The following is a 24,158-nucleotide window of genomic DNA, read 5'->3' on the forward strand; positions in this document are numbered from 1 at the left end:
ATATATAAAAATATATCTATTTCTTGGCTGTAGCTATCCCAGGGGGTGGAGACTTTTAATCAAGTATACTCTGCACCATAAAGTCAAAGGTTAAATTTGAGGCCTACAGCACCATTGCAGCGGTATGCAGACAGTAAAGCAGTGGTTCTCAATTATTTTCTGTCATGCCCCCCCGAGAGGACAGAATTGTTTTCAGGCCCCCCTCCCCGAATTGTACTACCATTGAGAACCTGATAATATTTATTTATTTATCTGTATAAACCACTGTATGAGTTGCTGCACCGGCATTCTGCATACAATCGCCTGATTATCAAAATAAATTAATAAAATGAGCTGGAGGCCCCTTTTTTTTATCATTCAAGCATGAATAAAGACAATAATACTGAAAGTCGCGGCCGCCTCGCACCCCCCCTGACACCCCACCACGCCCCCCCAGGGGGGCTCGCCCCACCATTTGAGAAGCACTGCAGTAAAGTGAGCTCAGGTCGTAGTACAAATTCCTGCTTTGACTGAAGTGGAAGTGGCATTGCAAAATGAGGACATTTACCATTTTCTAAACCTACGGCCTTATTCCACCTTGTAGTGCAAACCAGACTTAGACAAATGGACCAGAAGATCCAAAGAATATTGACAAGAGACTTCCGCAATATTAAAACTTGCAAAAACAACATTACATGTCGGCATTTTAAAATCAAGAAATAAGAAAAAAAGAATGATAATGACAAATGCAGCTCAAATTTCATTTCACATTTATTTTTTGCTTTTCATGTGTTCACAGAAAATTAGAACACCTTAAGCAGAGTTTTAATAGCAATCGCTCTGTAAGCAAAGTTACATTCCATCTCTAAGTCAAATCGGTCAAAACTTCTCCAGTATTTACAAAAGAAGAAAAATAAGAGACAAGATGCTACAAACATTTGCAGGGATAATTCCGTTAGATTGAGTGGGACTGCACTGGCCAGCGGAGCGGCTGCTGGAATCAGAACATTCCACAGGGTAGAAAGCGTTTCCGTTTCCACTGGTCACAGTTCAGAAGGGCTTCTGGGATGTTTGACTTTGTATCTTACAAAAACAATAAGCAGGTGGGAAGAGGAGGTGCAAACGTCATGTGCTTCTTGAAATCCAAGGTTTTTTTCATTTTGTACAATAATCACAGTTAAAAACACCCTGCCTATACATACTTACATTTTTATTAAGGTCATAAACCCAACAATAAACAGTAAAGCCTATACAAGTTGGATTTCTACTGGTAACCACTAACCAGGAGTAAAAAGCTCCGAGGGGTTTGTCTTCCTAAAGTCCTAACTGGTAAAAATCACCTTTGTGTCGTAGTTATTGGGTTTTTTTTGTATTTTATTTTATCCAAGACTACTCTTCTTGTAATAGTCTGTGCCCCCCCCCCCCCCCCCCCCCCCTACACCGCAGGCGTGTCCGTACCATCGTATTAAAAAAGTAATACTGATGTCAAACATCTATGTGGCGAGTGTGGGTGTGTTGTGGTTGTACATGTTGAAGCCACGCCTCTCCCAGCCCGTTGGAACGGCGCCGGCGATGGACTGAGACGGGTTGTGTGTGTGTGTGTGTGTGTGTGTGTGGGGGGGGGGGGGTTGAAATTCCAGAAAAGCAAAGAAAAAGCTTGAAAAGATCCCGGGTGAAGGAGAGTTGTTCAGAGCCAGGACCTGGCAGCACCCAAACAGGGAAAGGTTCTCCGATTCCACATGTCTTCCTCTGGGGCGTCACTCGGCAGCAGCCTGGGCGTCGGGGGCGGCCGACTCCGACTCCGCCTCCTCCTCCAAGGTCGGGGCCGCTTCTTCTGTTTTGGGCTCCGAGGCCGAGGCCGCTTTCTCCTCCGCCTTTGGTTCCTGTTTTGCCTCTTCAGCAGGTTTTTCTGGCTCCAGGGCCGGCACCCCCAGGGCCGGGGCCGCCGGCGCTTCCAGGGCCGCCACCGCCTCCAGGGCCGGGGCCGCCTCCTCCAGGGCCGGGGCCGCCGCCTCCGCCTCCTCTGGCTGGACCTTGACCTCCACCTTGGCCGGCTCAGCAGCAGGCTCCACCTCCCCGTCAGCGAGCTTGGCCTCCTCCTCCTCCTCCTCCTTCCCCCCGGCATCCTCGGCCTCCCTCTCCGTGGGCGCCGCCTCCTCCTCCTGCCCCCCGGCGCCCTCGGCCTCCCTCTCCGTGGGCGCCGCCTCCTCCTCCTCCCCCCCGGCGCCCTCGGCCTCCCTCTCCATGGGCGCCGCCTCCGCCTCCGCCTCCTCGTTCTCGGCACCATTGCCCGTCTCCTTCTTGGCCTTTTTGAAAGAAAAGCCACTGAGCTTGAAGGACTTCTTGAAGGAGAACTTCTTCTTCTTCTTCTTCTTGGGCGTCTCGTTGGCAGAAGCCGTAGCGTCCTCCGTCTTGGCCTCGCCCTCGGAGACGGCGGCCTCGGTGTGGTCCTCCTCAGCGGGCGCTGCGTCGGACGTCTCTAGCGCCGCCGAGCCGTCGTCCTTGGGAGTCTCCTCGGCGGCGGCGCTCCCGTTGGCCTCTTTGCCGTTCTCAGCCACGGCCACAGAGGCGTCGCCGTTGGCTTTGACGTGGCCATTTTCCTACACAAACACATGGAACAGTCAATGCCAGGATGAACAACTGGAATAGAGGTTGAGCTCTTCAGATCAAGCAGTGTTCGGACAGTTCTTGTTTATTGTCCAGTCCACCAGCAGCTGCTGCTCACGCTGGACTGGCTCAGCACAACACAAACTACTGGCAGTTCACATTCTTTACAGTTCAGATGTTTTCAGAAGGGTACAGAGTGAAGATCAGAACCAGCTCAGCATCGTCATTCCATTGTGATCAACACACGACAGGTCATAAGTTCTTTGTCTACATGGTCACCCTCATCTCGTTAGATACTATATACTTCTGAACCTCTTCGGCCAGACTGAGGTCACGACCCATGGCTGTAGTCTGATTACTCTCACATGTGCTCCGGCTGAACTACAGTGAAGTTCGACTCTCAGTTGAACAAACCTTTACCAAACATCGAGTCTGGACTTGAGTACAAAGAGGTCTGGTTCAGAGTCCAGGTCTGGTTTAAACACTTTGTTAGAAGGAATCTGGATGAAGCTTGAAGAGCCAGGGGTCAAATTCCAAGAACTGGCTAAAAGAGCGTCCCAGTTCATAGACTCCTGTAATGTTGAGAAAGACCAGTCCCAGTTTCAAGAGTTCTGATTTAAATTACTTTTTTCTTTTCTTTTATTCACAAAGGTGCAGGCATTCACATAATCCGGCTACAATTTACAATTTGGGATTTTTATACAATCAGGAATAATCTTCTGTAACAAAGAACTTGAATTTGTTTGTTTTGAAGAGTTCAAATTCATTTTAAACAATTTTACTCTGGTTTTAAAAACTGGTTCTGTGACTTTCACAGGAAGATTAGTGCTTTAAGCTTGGATTAATTCATCATATTCAATTCAACTTTATTTATATAGTACTAAATAAATCAGTCATTTCAAGGTGCTTTTAACAGAGGAAAGAGAAAAACCCAACAAATCCAAATGAGCAGCAGATTTATTTGCGACTGGAAAGGAAAAACTCCTCCAACAGGGAGAAACCAGAGTCAGAGGTGGAGGAGAGGAGAGGAGGAGAAAGAGATAGATCGGAACAGAAGATACAAATCTTGATTGGGTTAATCGGCGAGAAACAGACCCTAGTCTGGGTAGAGGGAAAGGTGTGTGTGTGTGTGTGGGGGGGGGGGGGGGGTTAAAGCAGCCCTAACTGTGAGCTTTAGTGAAAAGAAAAGTTTTGAGTCTGGTCTTAAAAGTAGAGACTGTCTCAGCCTCCTCACTGAAACTGATCTGGTTCCACAAGACGGAGCTGGAGAACTGAAGGTTCTGCCTCCATTCTACTGTTAGAAACCCTAGGAACCTCCAGGGGGCAGTACTGAGAACCAAGAGTTCTGTAGGAAACCTAGGAACCTCCAGGGGGCAGTACTGAGAACCTAGAGTTCTGTAGAAACCCTAGGAACCTCCAGGGGCAGTACTGAGAACCTAGAGTTCTGTAGAAACCCTAGGAACCTCCAGGGGCAGTACTGAGAACCTAGAGTTCTGTAGAAACCCTAGGAACCTCCAGGGGCAGTACTGAGAACCTAGAGTTCTGTAGAAACCCTAGGAACCTCCAGGGGGCAGTACTGAGAACCTAGAGTTCTGTAGAAACCCTAGGAACCTCCAGGGGGCAGTACTGAGAACCTAGAGTTCTGTAGAAACCCTAGGAACCTCCAGGGGGCAGTACTGAGAACCTAGAGTTCTGTAGGAAACCTAGGAACCTCCAGGGGGCAGTACTGAGAACCTAGAGTTCTGTAGGAAACCTAGGAACCTCCAGGGGGCAGTACTGAGAACCTAGAGTTCTGTAGGAAACCTAGGAACCTCCAGGGGGCAGTACTGAGAACCTAGAGTTCTGTAGAAACCCTAGGAACCTCCAGGGGCAGTACTGAGAACCTAGAGTTCTTCTGGGGAGATACGGGACCAACAGTTCTTTTTCAGATAAGATGGCTGTTAAGAGCTTTATAGGTTAGAAGAAGGATTTTAAATTCTATTCTAGATTTAACAGGGAGCCAATGAAGAGAGGTTAGTATTGGAGTGATGTGATCTCTTATGCTTGTTCTTGTCAGGACTCTCGCTGCAGCATTTTTAATTAATTGACAACATAAAGCAGTTATTCTGTTATCAAGTGTTAAATATGGACATTAAGGCATCTCGATCTGTTCTGAAATGTGTATTTAAAGAGTCCAGGTCCTCTTTAACGAGTCAAGCTTTTAAAAGGTTGGACTTAAATAAAGAGTCTTGTCTTTAAACTGACAGTTCCTCAAGAATACACACCATTTGTGGAATAACAGTCAAAATTGAAGTGTTATGGTGGAATTAAAGTTCAAAATGTTTAAAGGAGTCATCACCTGGTATTGTCTCCTTTAAATCTATTATTTAACTGTATTAGGAAAAACAACAACATACAGAGCTCATTCTGACCTTTTTCACCCTCAACTTCCTCTTGCAAGGCGAGCGGCTACAACGAAAGAGAAACCGATGGTGGAGAGTCTACAAACATCCAGGTCACAGACATTTGTAAATCACAAGGTTGAAAGTTTATACTAGACCCATTGCCTGCTAACCATTAGCAGCCAACTGCTAGACAGTGCTTCCCTTTCAGAACCACTCCAGTTTGAACAAGGATCCAAAAGCAATAAAGTCACTTTCAAAATCCAGATTTTCAGGAAAGTTTCAACAAGAGAAAAATGGAATTTCCAGGTGACGACTCCTTTAATGAAACTGCTGCTTTAAGGACCCTGGATTTGGTTAAAAGACCACCTGTTATCAAGAGTTCTGCTTTGCGATAGTTTCATGATTCATTTGAAGGATCTGAGACTCGTTTAAGCGTCTTAATGCAAGTCGAAGAGTCAAGGCTGGAGTCCATTTTCATTTTGAGCATATTGTGTAGAATTTTGGTCTGGTTTTTAGTACAATCTAAGGAGTCTAATCTGAAGACTTCAGGTCAAGAAACCATGTTGTAAAGTAGAGGACTTGACTTCATCACAAAGCAGCTATAGGAGTGACCAACAACTGACATACGGTTAAACATTCAATTATTTCCTTTAGTTAAGTACCAAAGAGCACAACAACAGTCAAATCTCACTATTTTTCGCCAAAATCAAATGAGCTGAATAACTTCCCAGTCAAGAAATAACTGTCAATGTATGTTCCTTTTCTTTCTACAACATGACAGACGGATCCCGTGGTTCGACACCTTTACATTTTCTGATGAGATCTGAAGAGTCTGTGGGGAGATACCAACCCAGATTGCCTTATTTACAAGTTATTTACAGTACAATCTCACACCTAGGTTCTAAGTTTTAAGACATCTCAAGTAAATTTGATTTGCTATACGGAAATAAATCCAGTAATTTACTTCTTAAATCCCTTTTAGCAGTGTAAAGCATGTATGGAAAGAGGTTTTGTCTTTTATACAATTACTAGGAGAGACTTTAGCGTCTCCAAACAGCTACTAAAGAACAGCAGTATTAATATACCCTCAAAAGAACCAAGATGTAAGCTTAGCAAAGCCTCTATTGTAATTGAGAGCTGGCATGACGTCAGTCTCCTCAGTAGACAAGTACCAAGAGTGGCCACCAGGGGCAGCACACACCGTGACAACGACACGCGCTCAGAGTCTCCAGCAGCAGCTGCTCGTTATTTGCTCATTAGTCCTCGAGGTCACGAGGTTTAAATCAATCAATCCCCCAAATGTATACAAAATATTACAATTATCTGTGGATGAATTTATGAAACTCAAACTCAACTGAACGAAAGTATGTTTGTCTCCGGGTGGAAAGCTGGTTCCACAGCCTGCACCCCGTGTGTGTGTGTGTGTGACAGCAGGCTGCCATCTCCACTTTCCCCCGGATCACCAGTAACAAAAGGCGTGGTGCTTTTTGTTTTCCTGCGTCTCAACTTCCAACATTCAGCTTCTAACTTCATTCAAACTCTCAGCGTCTCAAAAACAAGTGAAAAGCAAACCAGTGATCAAATATTCATCACGCCTCAATTCTGGTGTTTTAATTCACTTTGGCCACTTAAAGCTTCAATCAAACGTGATTCCTAAAAAAGAAAAAAAGAAGATTTGTCCTCCTCTGTGTGAATGAGGCTGAATGAGGCTGAATGAGGCTCTGGAGATCAACTGTTGCTCGGAGTCCCTCTCTGGAGCACAGATCAATCCTCCGATGTGGTTCGTCCATCATCGTGGATGACTGTCATCCTCCCCGGAGCCTCATCCTCCCCGGTGCCTCATCCTCCCCGGTGCCTCATCCTCAGTGGCGGATGCACGGGGCCGGTTCGGTTCGGTGCTCAGTTACCTGGCCGTTGGTCTTGGTGGGTGAAGCCGGTGAGGGTGAAGCCGGTGAGGCTGCAGCCTCCCCGGGCTTGTCGGCCGCGGGTTCAGCTCTTCCTCCCGTCTTGGACAGCTGCGCTCCCATCGCTTCCTCCAACAAAGAAACTCAACTGATCCAAAAAGAAGAAGGAAAAAAGGAGGACGACAAAAAAGGCACGAACAAAGACCCCGAGCCTCGTCGTCGCGCGCCCCGGTGTCTCGTGTCTCCGCTCAGCGGGCCGGTTGGGGGGAGAACCGGCTGAAGCTCCGCTCGGACCGGCTGGAGGCTGGAGGCTGGAGGAATCCCGGGTCAGCGGCAAAATGGAGAAATCTCCCCGGGCGCAAAGAAGATGGGGAGTCCAACGCCCAAGTGCAGAGATGAATGGGGCGCCACCAGCAAAGACGGCGAGGCTCTCGCGTCCGGCCAATCAGCGGCGCCTGTCGCGAGGTGGGCGTGGCCACGAGTGAAGGCGGGAACAATGAGCCTCGGCGCCGCGTTCAGGACGCGTCGGGATCAAAGGAAGCAACACCAACCAGCAACACTTCACTTGTATCTTATATACTTTCCTTTAGTCTGTAGTGCAACATGTGACCAACCAGCAACTCTTCACTTGTCTTATATACTTTACTTTAGTCTGTAGTGCAACATGTGACCAACCATCAACACTTCACTTGTATCTTATATACTTTCCTTTAGTCTGTAGTGCAACATGTGACCAACCAGCAACACTTCACTTGTATCTTATATACTTTACTTCAGTCTGTAGTGCAACATGTGACCAACCAGCAACTCTTCACTTGTCTTATATACTTTCCTTTAGTCTGTAGTGCAACATGTGACCAACCAGCAACACTTCACTTGTCTTATATACTTTACTTTAGTCTATAGTGCAACATGTGGCCAACCAGCAACACTTCACTTGTCTTATATACTTTACTTTAGTCTATAGTGCAACATGTGACCAACCAGCAACACTTCACTTGTCTTATATACTTTACTTTAGTCTATAGTGCAACATGTGGCCAACCAGCAACACTTCACTTGTATCTTATATACTTTACTTCAGTCTGTAGTGCAACATGTGACCAACCAGCAACTCTTCACTTGTCTTATATACTTTACTTTAGTCTGTAGTGCAACATGTGACCAACCAGCAACACTTCACTTGTGTCTTATATACTTTACTTCAGTCTGTAGTGCAACATGTGACCAACCAGCAACACTTCACTTGTCTTATATACTTTACTTTAGTCTATAGTGCAACATGTGACCAACCAGCAACACTTCACTTGTGTCTTATATACTTTACTTTAGTCTGTAGTGCAACATGTGACCAACCAGCAACACTTCACTTGTATCTTATATACTTTACTTTAGTCTGTAGTGCAACATGTGACCAACCAGCAACACTTCACTTGTATCTTATATACTTTACTTTAGTCTGTAGTGCAACATGTGACCAACCAGCAACACTTCACTTGTATCTTATATACTTTACTTTAGTCTGTAGTGCAACATGTGACCAACCAGCAACAGCTTCACTTGTCTTATATAGTAAGTAAGTAAGTAAAATTTATTTATAAAGCGCTTTTCACAGATAAAAATCACAAAGTGCTGTACAGGAGAAAATGGTAAAAACAACAATAAAATGTATATACATGTGTAAAATTAAAGTGACACTAGTGAAAAACCCATCAACCAAAAGCTCTCCTAAATAAACATGTTTTCAAGTCCTTTTTAAAAGAGACAACAGAGTCTGCCAGGCGCAGAGACAGGGGCAGAGCGTTCCACAGTCGAGGGGCCACGGACTGAAAAGACAGGTCCCCTCGGGTCTTATAATGGGTCTTAGGGACCACAAGCAGGTTCTGGCCAGACGACCGAAGAGTACGGCCAGAGGAGTACGGCTTCAAAAGGTCCAGGATGTACTGAGGGGCCTGACCGTTTAAGGCTCTGGAAGTCAGCACTAGGACTTTAAAATCAATCCTTAATTTTACAGGGAGCCAATGGAGAGCCGATAAGACTGCCGTGATGTGAGACCTTCGAGGTGCACCAGTTAGAAGTCTCGCAGCAGACTTCTGAACGATTTGCAGTTTGTTTAGAGCGGACTTATTTAGACAGGTAAAAACAGAGTTGCAGTAATCAAGTCTTGTGGATATAAAAGCATGAATAATTAATTCCAGGTCTTTTTTTGACAGCATTTTGCGAATTTTAGAGATGTTCCTTAGGTGGAAAAAGCAATTTCGCACAAGCTGTTTTGAGTGTGTCTCCAAAGACATGGCCTGGTCAAACACAACCCCCAGGTTTCTGAGGCTGGATTTGACAGAGGAGCCCAGAGAGCCAAGGTGCTGTTTGATCAGCGGGATCTTGTGGTCTGGAGCAAAGATCAGCATTTCAGTCTTGCTTGAATTTATCTGTAAATAATTTGTGGCCAGCCAGTCTTTGATGGAGGAAACACACTCTAAGAACATTTGCAGACGATGGAACTCAGCATCATTAAAAGAACAATACAGCTGGACATCGTCAGCATAGAAATGATAAGATACGTCCTTGAAACAACCAATAATTTGACCAAGTGGCAAAATGTACAGTAAAAACAAAATAGGGCCCAAAACTGACCCTTGTGCCACTCCGCAGGACAAGTTTGTCACATCAGACTGTACATTGTTAACAGCGACGTTAAAAGTTCGGTCTTGAATATACGAGGAGAACCACTGGAGGACAGGACCAGAAAGTCCCATCTCATTATGAAGCCGGTTGATCAGTAAACTGTGATCCACAGTGTCAAAAGCAGAGGTCAGATCGAGGAGTGCTAGAACTGTGTAGCGGCCAGAGTCTGCTGCCATCAACACGTCACTTGAGACTTTTATAAGAGCAGTTTCAGTGGAGTGGAGTTTACGGAAACCTGACTGAAAAGCGTCGAACAAGTTGTGCTGCTCCATAAAGGAGGTCAGCTGGCATGCCACTACTTTTTCCAGAATTTTGGAAATAAATGGCAGTTTAGATATGGGCCTGTAGTTTTTAGGTTCTGAAGGGTCAAGATTTGGCTTTTTAAGGATGGGGTTTACCACAGCGTGTTTAAAATAGCTGGGGACAGAGCCAGATGCAAGCGACAGGTTCATTATTTGTACCACAAATATACTTTCCTTTAGACTGTAGTGCAACATGTGACCAACCAGCAACACTTCACTTGTATTTTATATACTTTACTTTAGTCTGTAGTGCAACATGTGACCAACCAGCAACACTTCACTTGTCTTATATACTTTACTTTAGTCTGTAGTGCAACATGTGACCAACCAGCAACACTTCACTTGTCTTATATACTTTCCTTTAGTCTGTAGTGCAACATGTGACCAACCAGCAACACTTCACTTGTATCTTATATACTTTCCTTTAGTCTGTAGTGCAACATGTGACCAACCAGCAACACTTCACTTGTATCTTATATACTTTACTTTAGTCTGTAGTGCAACATGTGACCAACCAGCAACACTTCACTTGTCTTATATACTTTACTTTAGTCTGTAGTGCAACATGTGACCAACCAGCAACACTTCACTTGTCTTATATACTTTCCTTTAGTCTGTAGTGCAACATGTGACCAACCAGCAACACTTCACTTGTCTTATATACTTTACTTTAGTCTGTAGTGCAACATGTGACCAACCAGCAACACTTCACTTGTATCTTATATACTTTACTTTAGTCTGTAGTGCAACATGTGACCAACCAGCAACACTTCACTTGTATCTTATATACTTTACTTTAGTCTGTAGTGCAACATGTGACCAACCAGCAACACTTCACTTGTCTTATATACTTTACTTTAGTCTGTAGTGCAACATGTGACCAACCAGCGACCCGGTGAGTCAGTGTGCTCCAAACTTTACTTACACCTGAGCAGCAACATGTTCATACGAAACCGTGAAATGAATGAATTCAAACCGACTGGGTCTGCTTGTGCCTTCATACTTCAGCTGGTGCAGTACATTTCATAGTGGTTTTTACAGTATTTAGTACATATTATTGTGTTTTTTTAATAGTATTTCAGTACATTTCACAGTGGTTTTTACAGTATTTAGTACATATTATTGTCTTTTTTAATAGTATTTCAGTAGATTTCATAGTTGTTTTTTACAGTATATAGTACATATTATTGTGTTTTTTAAATAGTATTCCAGTAGATTCCATAGTGTCTTTAGTGGTTTTTACAGTGGGTCAAAAACAAGCAATCATAATCTCCTCCACACAAGACAATTAAATCCTGAAGTGTCTTTTCAATAGTTTATGAAGTTGAAAATGATTTACAGTGAAACAAGATAATGAAAAAACTAGGGATGTCCGATAATATCGGCGGGCCGATATCGACTTAAAAATGTAATATTTGGAAATATCGGTATCGGATTTTTACAACCGATATTGGAATTTCCGAGTCTACATGAACACAGCAGCAACAAATACAACATGCTAGACTCGTGGCTAAGAAGGAGAAGCCCGGTGAATGAAATGTCCGTGGAAGACTGGAGGCTCAACCAGGCCCTCTTCCCTGCTGGTACCAGTACCTGACTGTACCCTGCACCAGTGTTGACAGTGAACCACTGTTCAGCACTGGTACCAGTACCTGACTGCACCCTGCACCAGTGTTGACAGTGAACCACTGTTCAGCACTGGTACCAGTACCTGACTGCACCCTGCACCAGTGTTGACAGTGAACCACTGTTCAGCACTGGTACCAGTACCTGACTGCACCCTGCACCAGTGTTGACAGTGAACCACTGTTCAGCACTGGTACCAGTACCTGACTGCACCCTGCACCAGTGTTGACAGTGAACCACTGTTCAGCACTGGTACCAGTACCTGACTGCACCCTGCACCAGTGTTGACAGTGAACCACTGTTCAGCACTGGTACCAGTACCTGACTGCACCCTGCACCAGTGTTGACAGTGAACCACTGTTCAGCACTGGAACCAGTACCTGACTGCACCCTGCACCAGTGTTGACAGTGAACCACTGTTCAGCACTGGTACCAGTACCTGACTGCACCCTGCACCAGTGTTGACAGTGAACCACTGTTCAGCACTGGTGCCAGTACCTGACTACACCCTGCACCAGTGTTGACGGTGAACGACTGTTCAGCACTGGTACCAGTACCTGACTGCACCCTGCACCAGTGTTGACGGTGAACCACTGTTCAGCACTGGTACCAGTACCTGACTGCACCCTGCACCAGTGTTGACCGTGAACCACTGTTCAGCACTGGTACCAGTACCTGACCGCACCCTGCACCAGTGTTGACGGTGAACCACTGTTCAGCACTGGTACCAGTACCTGACCGCACCCTGCACCAGTGTTGACGGTGAACCACTGTTCAGCACTGGTACCAGTACCTGACCGCACCCTGCACCAGTGTTGACGGTGAACCACTGTTCAGCACTGGTACCAGTACCTGACCGTACCCTGCACCAGTGTTGACGGTGAACCACTGTTCAGCACTGGTACCAGTACCTGACCGCACCCTGCACCAGTGTTGACGGTGAACCACTGTTCAGCACTGGTACCAGTACCTGACCGCACCCTGCACCAGTGTTGACGGTGAACCCCTGTTCAGCACTGGTACCAGTACCTGACCGCACCCTGCACCAGTGTTGACGGTGAACCACTGTTCAGCACTGGTACCAGTACCTGACCGCACCCTGCACCAGTGTTGACGGTGAACCACTGTTCAGCACTGGTACCAGTACCTGACCGCACCCTGCACCAGTGTTGACGGTGAACCACTGTTCAGCACTGGTACCAGTACCTGACCGCACCCTGCACCAGTGTTGACGGTGAACCACTGTTCAGCACTGGAACCAGTACCTGACCGCACCCTGCACCAGTGTTGACGGTGAACCACTGTTCAGCACTGGTACCAGTACCTGACTGCACCCTGCACCAGTGTTGACGGTGAACCACTGTTCAGCACTGGTACCAGTACCTGACTGCACCCTGCACCAGTGTTGACGGTGAACCACTGTTCAGCACTGGTGCCAGTACCTGACTGCACCCTGCACCAGTGTTGACGGTGAACGACTGTTCAGCACTGGTACCAGTACCTGACTGCACCCTGCACCAGTGTTGACGGTGAACCACTGTTCAGCACTGGTACCAGTACCTGACTGCACCCTGCACCAGTGTTGACGGTGAACCACTGTTCAGCACTGGTACCAGTACCTGACTGCACCCTGCACCAGTGTTGACAGTGAACCACTGTTCAGCACTGGTACCAGTACCTGACTGCACCCTGCACCAGTGTTGACAGTGAACCACTGTTCAGCACTGGTACCAGTACCTGACTGCACCCTGCACCAGTGTTGACAGTGAACCACTGTTCAGCACTGGTACCAGTACCTGACTGTACCCTGCACCAGTGTTGACAGTGAACCACTGTTCAGCACTGGTACCAGTACCTGACTGCACCCTGCACCAGTGTTGACAGTGAACCACTGTTCAGCACTGGTACCAGTACCTGACTGCACCCTGCACCAGTGTTGACAGTGAACCCCTGTTCAGCACTGGTACCAGTACCTGACTGCACCCTGCACCAGTGTTGACAGTGAACCACTGTTCAGCACTGGTACCAGTACCTGACTGCACCCTGCACCAGTGTTGACAATGAACCAGTGTTCAACACTGGTACCAGTACCTGACTGCACCCTGCACCAGTGTTGACAGTGAACCAGTGTTCAACACTGGTACCAGTACCTGACTGCACCCTGCACCAGTGTTGACAGTGAACCACTGTTCAGCACTGGTGCCCACATCATTGATGAAAAGAGAAATCACATACATTGCTGAGATGCTGAGATGCTTGTATTCATACAGAACAATCTCCCTCTTACACATGAGGACATGGGGAAAAGAAATAGACCAGTTATATGGACGAGTCAACTTCAGTCTTTGTTTTTATTGCACTTTAAAGGAGGGCTGTTTTAATTTTGTGAGCATTTCTGTGCCTTTCTTGTTTATATTTGCACTATTTTGTTACTCTTAAAAGAGATTGAGCCCAGTTTGAGTCTATTGTTTGACAAGTTATGGCCAGTTATTCATTCATTGACTGTTTACAACTAATGGACTGAAGATATGCCTCTTCCTTTTTTTTAATATTGTCTGTGGTGTTGTTGAGTTTGTTGTTGAGGTTTCTCTCTAACACTAAATAAATATGGCACTTTTTTCCATCATTTAAGTTGTTGTTCTCTTATTTTTCTCAGTGTGTACATTTGGAAAGCCATGTTTGATTCACATATGCATCCAGTGGGGCATCACAATAAAATTAGGCATAATGTGTTAATTCCACAGTAGGAGATATTTTATGTTGTTGTTCCCTAACAGTTTTGATGTAAAAAGCCAGCATATATCGGTATCGGTGATATCGGTATCGGAAATAAAGAGTTGGACAATATCGGAATATCGGATATCGGTAGAAAAGCCAATATCGAGCATCCCTAGAAAAAACCTCAGAGAAGTACACAAATAAAGATAAATATATAAGATATAACAGCATACAGATTAAAATCACACCTAACCAACTGTTTGTTGTAACGCCACTCTGGCCTCCTGCTGAGCAAATCATCATATCACTCATCATGTGGTTGAACAATCACGAAAGTAAGGGAGAGAATATATCAGCTCCAATCATCACTTCAAAGAGCCGCCTCATGACCGACACGTAACTAATACCCACAACTGTAGATGATCAATCTTGTATATCATGTTATATGATTCAGGATCACGGGGTTGGAGAAAATCTGGAAAACCCAGAAACGATGAGCACGTTTCACACGAGAGAGACCACCCACCACTTTATTGCATGATGACCGACTCTGAGTTCGATTGTTTACCTTCAGAATCGCCTTCATTGTCGGTGGCATAGATTCATCAAGATGATGGAAACATTCTTCAGAAATGTCAACATGATAACATCAGACTGCAGGTTTCTCTCCTGAACATCCACGAGGTAACTCTTCTTTTCCACTACGTATCAAAGGTTCTCTGTTGGATTTAGATCTGGTGGTTCAAGAAGAAGGGTCTCCCCATTTCCCTCTGGAGCCTTAATATGACCTTGGTTTTTGTTTCTAACGTCATTTGGCCAATTGAGACTTTGAAAGGCAGGGCTCGCACTTACAAAGTAGGAGCCACTGTTCAAAAAGAAGACCACAGCAGAAGCTGCCATTCAACTTCCTGAGTTGCTGCATTTTCTCCTGCTGTGGTCAGCCGTGTGGTGAAAACTCACTTCGGCCCTGTTTGAATGACAATATCACAAGTAACAACGCCTAGTTCATTTCAGAAAAGTCTTCCGTTTACACAGCAAATACAGAGACACTGAAAACAATGTAGTTAGCATGCCAACAACGCCACCACGAGGCACTCTTGGTTCTTTTTGTAATGAAACCGCACATGTGTGCAGAGTACAACATTCTGTAAACATTACCCCGATGGACAGTACCTGACAATTCCTATGGAAAGGTGAGGAATTAGACACTTTTAGGAGTGAATCTCCAACGATAAAACTACCAGTCTGAAGCCAGAGTACGGACTGGGAGTCACGCCACTTTGGAGGCCACCATGTTTGTTGCGACTGAACAGAGGAACTATTCACCATGGCAGAGGTGCGCATGCACAGGAACAGCACTCTGGAGCTTTCGGCCAGCTCTGTGGGAGGGGGAGGTAGGAGAGTCAAGGAAAAGTTGCACCTTGGAAACCGGTTTAAAAAGTGATGGTTGCAGTGGCTCCGAGTGCCGTGGTGTAAATGGACACACAAAGGTAACAGACGTTTTGCAGTAACACTCGTTTTCCTTGGCTTATAAACAGAGCCTGAATATAGTAACAGCAGAAGCTGCAATTATTGAGCATTATTGGTTCATTCAATCAGGTCCTCAGCTCACATTTGAAATGCAAATCCACCACATAAGCAGAGTCAACTGTTGTCAGCTGCTCTGAGGCCCTGTTTACACACACGGTAGCAGGCTAAATAGCCTCCAGCAGTCTCTGCAGGAGGGATGAGCGGCCATGAAAGAGTCTTTCCACCTTGGGAGCCGGATTAAAAACTTTGCAGATACAGTGCATCCGCACACTGGTGCCACGTAAACGAACCCCCCCAAAAGTGAAGTAAGTTTTGCGGATGGACTCGTAATCGTTGTCGTGTAAACAGGGCCTGAGACAGAAGAGCCGGCTCTGGTGCAAAGCAGCACCACTGTGCCACACCTGGCAAACTACGGGATGTGTCCCCTTCACCTCTGTGTGACGACCCGGAAGGGAAGAAAGTCTGTCATCGCCTTCACTTGCTTCACTTTGAACCAGTGCTCCTCCAGGTGAATCATTCATTATGTCATGCAGGGAAATAACCCCTGCCTCTGGTAATGGAGCTCTGCTTCTCTGATATGCTGAATAAATAATAAACAAACAAACAACCAGATACATAGATTCATCAGTTAACAGGAACACTTCATTTGAAACACTGGAGGGACTTTTAGACTGGATGGAATTCAGGGCTGGGGCTGATTTTGGGAAATGTTCTTGGATCCCTGACACCAATGTGAAACTGTTGAAAAACTATAAGATCAGACTTTTAAAAGATTATATTGTTAATGGCGGTGTCTGTTCACATGGAATTTGAAATCTAGTGTGTGTTTGTGCATATAGCTTGAAATCATCACACCTCTGACACTTGGGATTTCACATCGTAGTACATATAGTAGAAATGTAGTTTATTTTATGGAATTACCAGGGAAATGTGTCTTCTCTCACTTTCTCTGAGGCAGTTTCTTCTCTGTGATCAACATATCTTATATAATGTGGGATATTCAGTTTCAGAAAGGTGAGGCTCACACACCTGCCTCTCATTAGTGAGTTCTAATCACTGATGAAAACCTCTAGCCACACAGTATTTCATCCAAGGCCCGCTGTCCCAGTCAAGGAAAGAAAGTAAACTCTTATGTCACACACCCACACACACATATTTGATGTATTGATGAATGATGCACTGATCAGCACCATGCTGGTTATGAACTCAAGCCATGTGCACACAACAATGCTGTTTCATGTAACTGCATGAAACAGCTGTTCATCCCTCTCCGTGACATCACATAACAACAACAACATGGCGGACGACCTGCCCCTGATCGAGCTGCAGAAGCTTCTGATGATATTTTAATTAGGCGATATTTCTTAGTGTTTTCATGGTCTTGTTACTTTATTGTACATAAAAACAAGTGTTCTCTCTTTGTGTTAATGTAAGATGTTTTAATTAAACTCTGGACTGTTCACTGGCGAATCAACTAATTAATTCAGAAAAAACTAAGTTCTCCTCTAAGGCCTCGTCCACACAAGCCAAAATGATCTTTTTCCTCCCCAACCTTCTCCAAAAACATTATGTCCACACGTCACTATGGACACGTCTCAACACCAGGCTTCAGAGCTGCTGTACACATGTCAGGCCTCTAGGGGCGCTGTGACTCACCAAAGCGCAGAAGAAGACAGTACATAGAAATTTAGAAGTAGACTCCTGCTCATAAACCTGGATATAACTCTAGTTCTATAGGTCTATGGCTCTGCTCCTCCTGCTACTAGTGTCAATAGCTTCTAGTTCTATAGGTCTATGGTCCTGCTCCTCCTGTTGCTAGCGTGAGTAGCTTCTAGTTCTATAGGTCTATGGTCCTGCTCCTCCTGCTGCTAGCGTCAGTAGCTTCTAGTTCTATAGGTCTATGGTCCTGCTCCTCCTGTTGCTAGCGTCAGTAGCTTCTAGTTCTATAGGTCTATGGTCCTGCTCCTCCTGTTGCTAGCGTCAGTAGCTTCTAGTTCTATAGGTCTATGGCCCCGATCCTCCTACTGCTAGCGTCAGTAGCTTCTAGTTCTATTAGTCTATGGCCCCAATCCTCCTGCTGCTAGCGTCATAGCTTCTAGTTCTATAGGTCTATGGCCCCGATCCTCCTACTGCTAGCGTCATAGCTTCTAGTTCTATAGGTCTATGGCCCCGATCCTCCTGCTGCTAGCGTCATAGCTTCTAGTTCTATAGGTCTATGGCCCCGATCCTCCTGCTGCTGGCGTCAGTAGCTTCTAGTTCTATAGGTCTATGGCCCTGATCCTCCTGTTGCTAGCGTCAGTAGCTTCTAGTTCTATAGGTCTATGGCCCTGATCCTCCTGCTGCTAGCGTCCATAGCTTCTAGTTCTATAGGTCTATGGCCCTGATCCTCCTGCTGCTAGCATCAGTAGCTTCTAGTTCTATAGGTCTATGGCCCTGATCCTCCTGCTGCTAGCGTCAGTAGCTTCTAGTTCTATAGGTCTATGGCCCTGCTCCTCCTGCTGCTAGCTGTGTAGCTTCTAATTCTATAGGTCTATGGCCCTGATCCTCCTGCTGCTAGTGTCAGTAGCGCCAAAAATGGTGTGTTTTCATGAACCGGCGTTCTCGTGTGTACGGCCCCAAAAGAAACATGAAGAAATTCTCACTTTAAGTAACATTAGCATAAGCCTACTTCATGTGAGATTAGCATAGCAATTAGAAACCACTTTATAGTTCACATACATAATATTGATGGTTCCATGATCCAAGTCTTATCTGGGTTATATTTATTTTGCTTTGTCAGCTTTATCTGGGATTCAGTGTTATGATATGTGAGCAGCTCATCTAGTTTCTGGTTCTCCATGAGTATGAACTGATTCCATTTCCACTGTGATTTAAGAATAGAAGCAGAACCAGCACTTCCACCAGTCACAGACCTCGTCCACACAACAGCACCATTTCATGTGACCACATCGTTTTTGGCCGATCATCCACACGGTGTGGCGTTCTATGAGGCCCCCTTTATATGACAATGAAACGTGTATCCGCAAAACATTCTTCACTTGTGGGGGGTCCGTGTACACACACCACTGGGCGGATCCACTGTGTTCGCCAAGTTTTACCGCCTCTCAAAGCAGAAAGATTGTTTGATGGTTTTGAGGCTCCCTCTGCAGAGACTGCCGGAGGCGATGGCACGGTGCGACCGACCACCATGATCAATCTTTATTTATCAATCTTTATTATGAATCGTTCCTTCTGCTCATGCGTTTGTAAACAAACACGCTGGTCTCTGGTCAACTCAGGGATTCTCAGATAACTTGTTCCCAGACAGCGCCCTCAGAGGACAACTGGTCCACAGATTACATTTCAGAATTTTGGAAGAAAATAAATCCTGTACAATGCACTTTTACATATGACTTCTTATTGACATTTTGTATGCGTTTCATATATCTAGTGTATGTATGGTATCATATGGTTTTTTATTCTCGCGAAGAATGGTCTGCTTTGCGCACATGATGCCCCCCCCCCCCCCACCCTGAAACTTCAGCACTACCTTCCAGCGCGCTAATGGCTATCAGTCATATTTGAATTAGGGACAGGGCCGATCTGATCCAGTATCAGTATCAGGTTCTGATACCAACGTAATTCATGGATCGGAAATTTCTGATCCAACCTGCAGAGATTTCCGATCCACAAAGACTCGCCTGCTTTACTGTTGCTGAAATGACTCCACAGTGTTTCCCTGCCGCTGCTCTGCTGGCTGCAAACTCTGGACTGGATTTCACGAAGGGAGGCGGCTCTCAATGAGACGTGGAGTAATGAGTCAGGAAATCCATCTCTGACGTCAGCGTTTTCAAACTGCAGCTCTCCAGGAGAATCTCTGACATCAAAACAATGACCAGCAGCTCCTCCAGGCTGTCAGCAGGTGAGTCACACCTCCGTGAAGCTGCGTCCTCCTCCACGCTAAACTCCCTGAAAATAGTCCCAATGGTTGGAGCTGCTTAGAGCTGGAAACATCCTGTTGGTGCTGCGTTGCTCAAGAATTTCTCCAGGGATTAATAAGGTGATTGTGAGGTTTAAAAGATAGAACAAGTTTATTATGAGATGATTATGTCGCGCAGACCCCTACATTGTCCAAATGGAACAACAATACTATGTAGTGTTTCCTTTTCTTACCTTATACTAACCTCAAGTTGCCTTTTGAGAGAAGACATTCAAACATTCCTACATTTCATACTATACTGCACAGAGGAGTTTATTACTGCCTCATATAAAATCAACAATAATGATACTAATGTTATTAAACCAAACAGAGCTCTGGTATCGGAATGATGTCAGTATCGGCAGATCTCCAAATTCGGGTGTCGGGATTAGATTGGAAGTGAAAAAACCTGGATTGGTGCTTCCCCAATTTTAATCATGTTTATCATGTAACGTCGCTACTGTAGGAGCTCCGCAATTCGTTAATATGTCGGAAGCTGTACTTACGTGATGCACCTGAATGCACCACTCAAAACGGTCAGCTACAAAGTGGCATGATCCCGTTCCGACATCAAATACTACAACGTCTTTACACCGTTACAAAGATATATTAGTCCTGAGCGAGATGTCAAAAGTTCTCCATGTGTAATGCCGCAGTTTAAAAAAAAACAACCCAGCGTTTAAAGTCGGTACTATCTTTACAAGCGTAATGATATTGTTGTCATGTGTGATGCGTCTGAGTCACAGGTAAGCGGCTGGTCCAATAGGAGAGCGCAAAACATCCAAGATGGCGGCGACCGCGACAGATCTTACGGCAGTTCAGAGGAGGACAACCTGACAAAAGCTTTCAAATATACTGATATATCTTATGTTTTTGTGTAAAATGCACTTAATAATCCTTCCAAATGTGTCAAATATACTCTGAAATGAAATCCTTCAAATCAATAATGCTGAAAAGAAATGGTGGACGGGTTTTCCGGGTTTGCAGTTTTGTGGACGAGTTCTCCAAGCACCAGATCAGGTCTTCCTGTTATCGTTTCATGAACCCACTACACTCGCTTGGGGGACTTCAGACCACAAGTTAACAATCACTGCTTTATTTTAGCAGGATTGAGTTCAATTCAATCCCAGCCCATCATGTGTCACCCCGAGGCTGCGGATGCAGATTCCGTTGAACTGGAGATGAACTTGAATTTAAAAGGCGCTTGGAGCTGCAGGCAGCGAGGGTTTCTGCCTCTGCTCTGGTTTCTTTCCTTCCCCTTGTATTCCAGGTTGAAGTGTTGTGTTACAGGCCAGAAGCTGCACTCATCCTCACTGAGGGGAATCTGCTGAGGGCCACTAATGTCTGCCTCAGTGAGCAGAGTGCAGCCGGAGTGATGTGGTGATGAGAACAGCACCCAGCGATCTGTCTCAATGAGAAAAGCACACAGGCAGAAAAAAAGAGGCTTTTTCAAACCCAATCTGACTAATCCTAAATGTTTGTCTGCACCTTTTCTGCTGCCAAGACAGCAACGCTATTAAACAGATCTTTTGTACCTTGTGGGAATATTCTGCCTCTACCTGGCTGCTAAGACTGGAGATTTGTGTCTTGGAATCCTATACAAAAGATATAGGAATCGAACACTGAGCTCAGCACAAAGACAGCGGAAACACGATCTTCTCTCTCATAAGAGCATGTTTTGTGTGTGAGGGGAGAGGTAGCTGCTTCCGTTGGCTGCTATAATTGACGGCCTCCACTCCCCGCTGAGGTTCTGGCGTTTGGTTTCTTCCTCCGCTCAGGTGGCTCTGCCCTGGCTGCGAGCGCTCAGGGAATATCCTTCTGTCTTCTGGGTGTGTCTCCGCACCGGTGCAGATGGCTGCTCACCGTGGTCTCGCTGGCAGTGACTTCATGCAGCACAAGGCCGTTTGTTCATTTGCATTTGCTGCATGTTGGGACAGAACGGGGCTGTTTGGCTGGAGGGGGGCAGGATCTGATCAGGAACAAGAGGGTTTGTTTTCACTGCTGCAAACGGTCAGTCCTGAATAACCTGTCAGCACACACACACACACACACACACACACACACACACACACACACACACACACACACACACACACACACACACACACACACACACACACACACACGCACGCACACACACACTATGTCTGTAAGGTCTAAGAATAAGATAAAAGGAAGACGAAAGCAAGTGAAGTCTCAAACATAAAAGCCTGTTTGGAGTTATTGTTGCTCTAATCGAGGCTTCACTTCCCACAACACGCAAAATATTTAATGGCTACAATAAACAACTATATGATATATTAGGACGGATGTAGAATTGTGTGTTTATTATATTAAGACTTTAACATCTTGTGTTTTAACCAAAACTTGATGAATTCACCTGTTGAAAGACTCAAATTCAAAGAATTCTGCTTTATTATGAAGAGTATGTGGTCAGTTTAGATCGGGGGTGTCAAACCCATATGGCTTCAGGGGAACAATTCAGTCCATTTTCATTGTGAGTGGGCTGGACTGTTACATTCCTGCCTTAATAACCTTTGAATGTAATCTTTAAGGTTTTTCTTTGTTATGGTGCAGCATATACATGGTTAAAATGTTGATATTTAAACAAAAAAAAAATCAAACAATTACATCATAAAGCCAATGAAATAAAATTTAAACATTAATGAAACCTTCTGGTTCAAAACACAGTGAAATGGCAAAACCTCTTTTTCAACAGCTGTTGCATTCTGGATGTTTTCACAAACCCACCCTGACAGTGTGCTTTTGAGGTCAAAGCAAGTTTGCTAGCAATGAGGTGGTCGTCTTCCGTGGCTCAGAAGTGTGGTGTGTCCACCACACTTCAGAAATGTGTTAAAAAAAAAAAAGTCCATGTTTTCTTTGAAACTTGACTTTTTGCTCCATGGTTTGGCTGGATTGGAGCCTCTTGACAGTCCAATTTGGCCAAGGGCCTTTTAGTGCTGGGACAACTCGTCCACTACATGCAAACACAGACAGCTCGTCCACAGACAGGATGAACTGCAGTGGGACAGAGGCTCCAGGAGCCGCAGTGGAGGGACCAAAGAGCCACAGTGGAGGACCAAAGAGCCACAGTGGAGGACCAAAGAGCCACAGTGGAGGACCAAAGAGCCTCAGTGGAGGACCAAAGAGCCACAGTGGAGGACCAAAGAGCCACAGTGGAGGACCAAAGAGCCTCAGTGGAGGACCAAAGAGCCACAGTGGAGGACCAAAGAGCCACAGTGGAGGACCAAAGAGCCTCAGTGGAGGACCAAAGAGCCTCAGTGGAGGACCAAAGAGCCACAGTGGAGGACCAAAGAGCCACAGTGGAGGACCAAAGAGCCTCAGTGGAGGACCAAAGAGCCACAGTGGAGGACCAAAGAGCCTCAGTGGAGGACCAAAGAGCCACAGTGGAGGACCAAAGAGCCACAGTGGAGGACCAAAGAGCCACAGTGGAGGACCAAAGAGCCACAGTGGAGGACCAAAGAGCCTCAGTGGAGGACCAAAGAGCCACAGTGGAGGACCAAAGAGCCACAGTGGAGGACCAAAGAGCCTCAGTGGAGGACCAAAGAGCCTCAGTGGAGGACCAAAGAGCCACAGTGGAGGACCAAAGAGCCACAGTGGAGGACCAAAGAGCCTCAGTGGAGGACCAAAGAGCCACAGTGGAGGACCAAAGAGCCTCAGTGGAGGACCAAAGAGCCACAGTGGAGGACCAAAGAGCCACAGTGGAGGACCAAAGAGCCACAGTGGAGGACCAAAGAGCCACAGTGGAGGACCAAAGAGCCACAGTGGAGGACCAAAGAGCCACAGTGGAGGACCAAAGAGCCTCAGTGGAGGACCAAAGAGCCACAGTGGAGGACCAAAGAGCCTCAGTGGAGGACCAAAGAGCTGCATGCGGCTCCGGAGCCGCGGGTTGCCGACCCCTGGTCGAGACATTACAATGGATGATTCTGGTCATCTCCTGCTGGAGGTGCAGGTATAAGGCATTGGCACGAGGGTCCAGGCCAATTCTGGGTCTCATAAAATAAACTGTGTGGTCTTCACTGCCTTTTGAACAACCATGTTGGTTAACTGGATATTTGGACTGAGCTTCTTTAAAAGTCAATTCTCCTCATGGTTTTGGTGAAGTGACCTGGCTTGACGGGAACTTTCAACATACCCCACGAAAATGTAATTGTCAATATTTGTGCTGTGGTAGAATATATTTCAAAAGTGAAGGTTTTATTTCAAACTAATGCAATTGAAAAAAGGTGGCCTTCTCCGTGAAAGTATCACAACACAACAAGGCAGGATGGTTTTCCCGTATCTGGGAGTGGCAACATCTGGAGGATTCCTGTACTGTGGTTTGGAAGCTGGAAGCAATAGTGGCCCCACATTCCTCCTCTTCTGTTAAGACTTCTATTAATGAGGGAGAAGTGAGTGGGCACATTCAGAGAGTGGGCACGGCAGCATTCCTCAGGTCAAACAC

At 45.8% G+C, this 24,158-nt stretch overlaps 1 protein-coding gene across 1 annotated transcript; it reads right to left on the reverse strand.

Moving 5' to 3' along the window:
* Positions 1-732: 732 nt before the first annotated feature.
* On the reverse strand, positions 733-7,230 carry LOC308143508 (uncharacterized protein). Its single transcript, XM_080514342.1, has 2 exons — positions 6,878-7,230; positions 733-2,579 (listed from the first exon to the last, which is right to left on the reverse strand). Exons 1-2 carry the CDS (start codon positions 6,995-6,997, stop codon positions 1,737-1,739), a joined length of 963 nt encoding a protein of 320 aa, XP_080370468.1. The 5' UTR covers positions 6,998-7,230; the 3' UTR covers positions 733-1,736.
* Positions 7,231-24,158: the final 16,928 nt, after the last annotated feature.

The sequence above is a fragment of the Blennius ocellaris genome (assembly GCF_963422515.1).
Source record: "Blennius ocellaris genome assembly, chromosome: 18".
In the NCBI taxonomy this organism is placed as follows: domain Eukaryota; kingdom Metazoa; phylum Chordata; class Actinopteri; order Blenniiformes; family Blenniidae; genus Blennius; species Blennius ocellaris.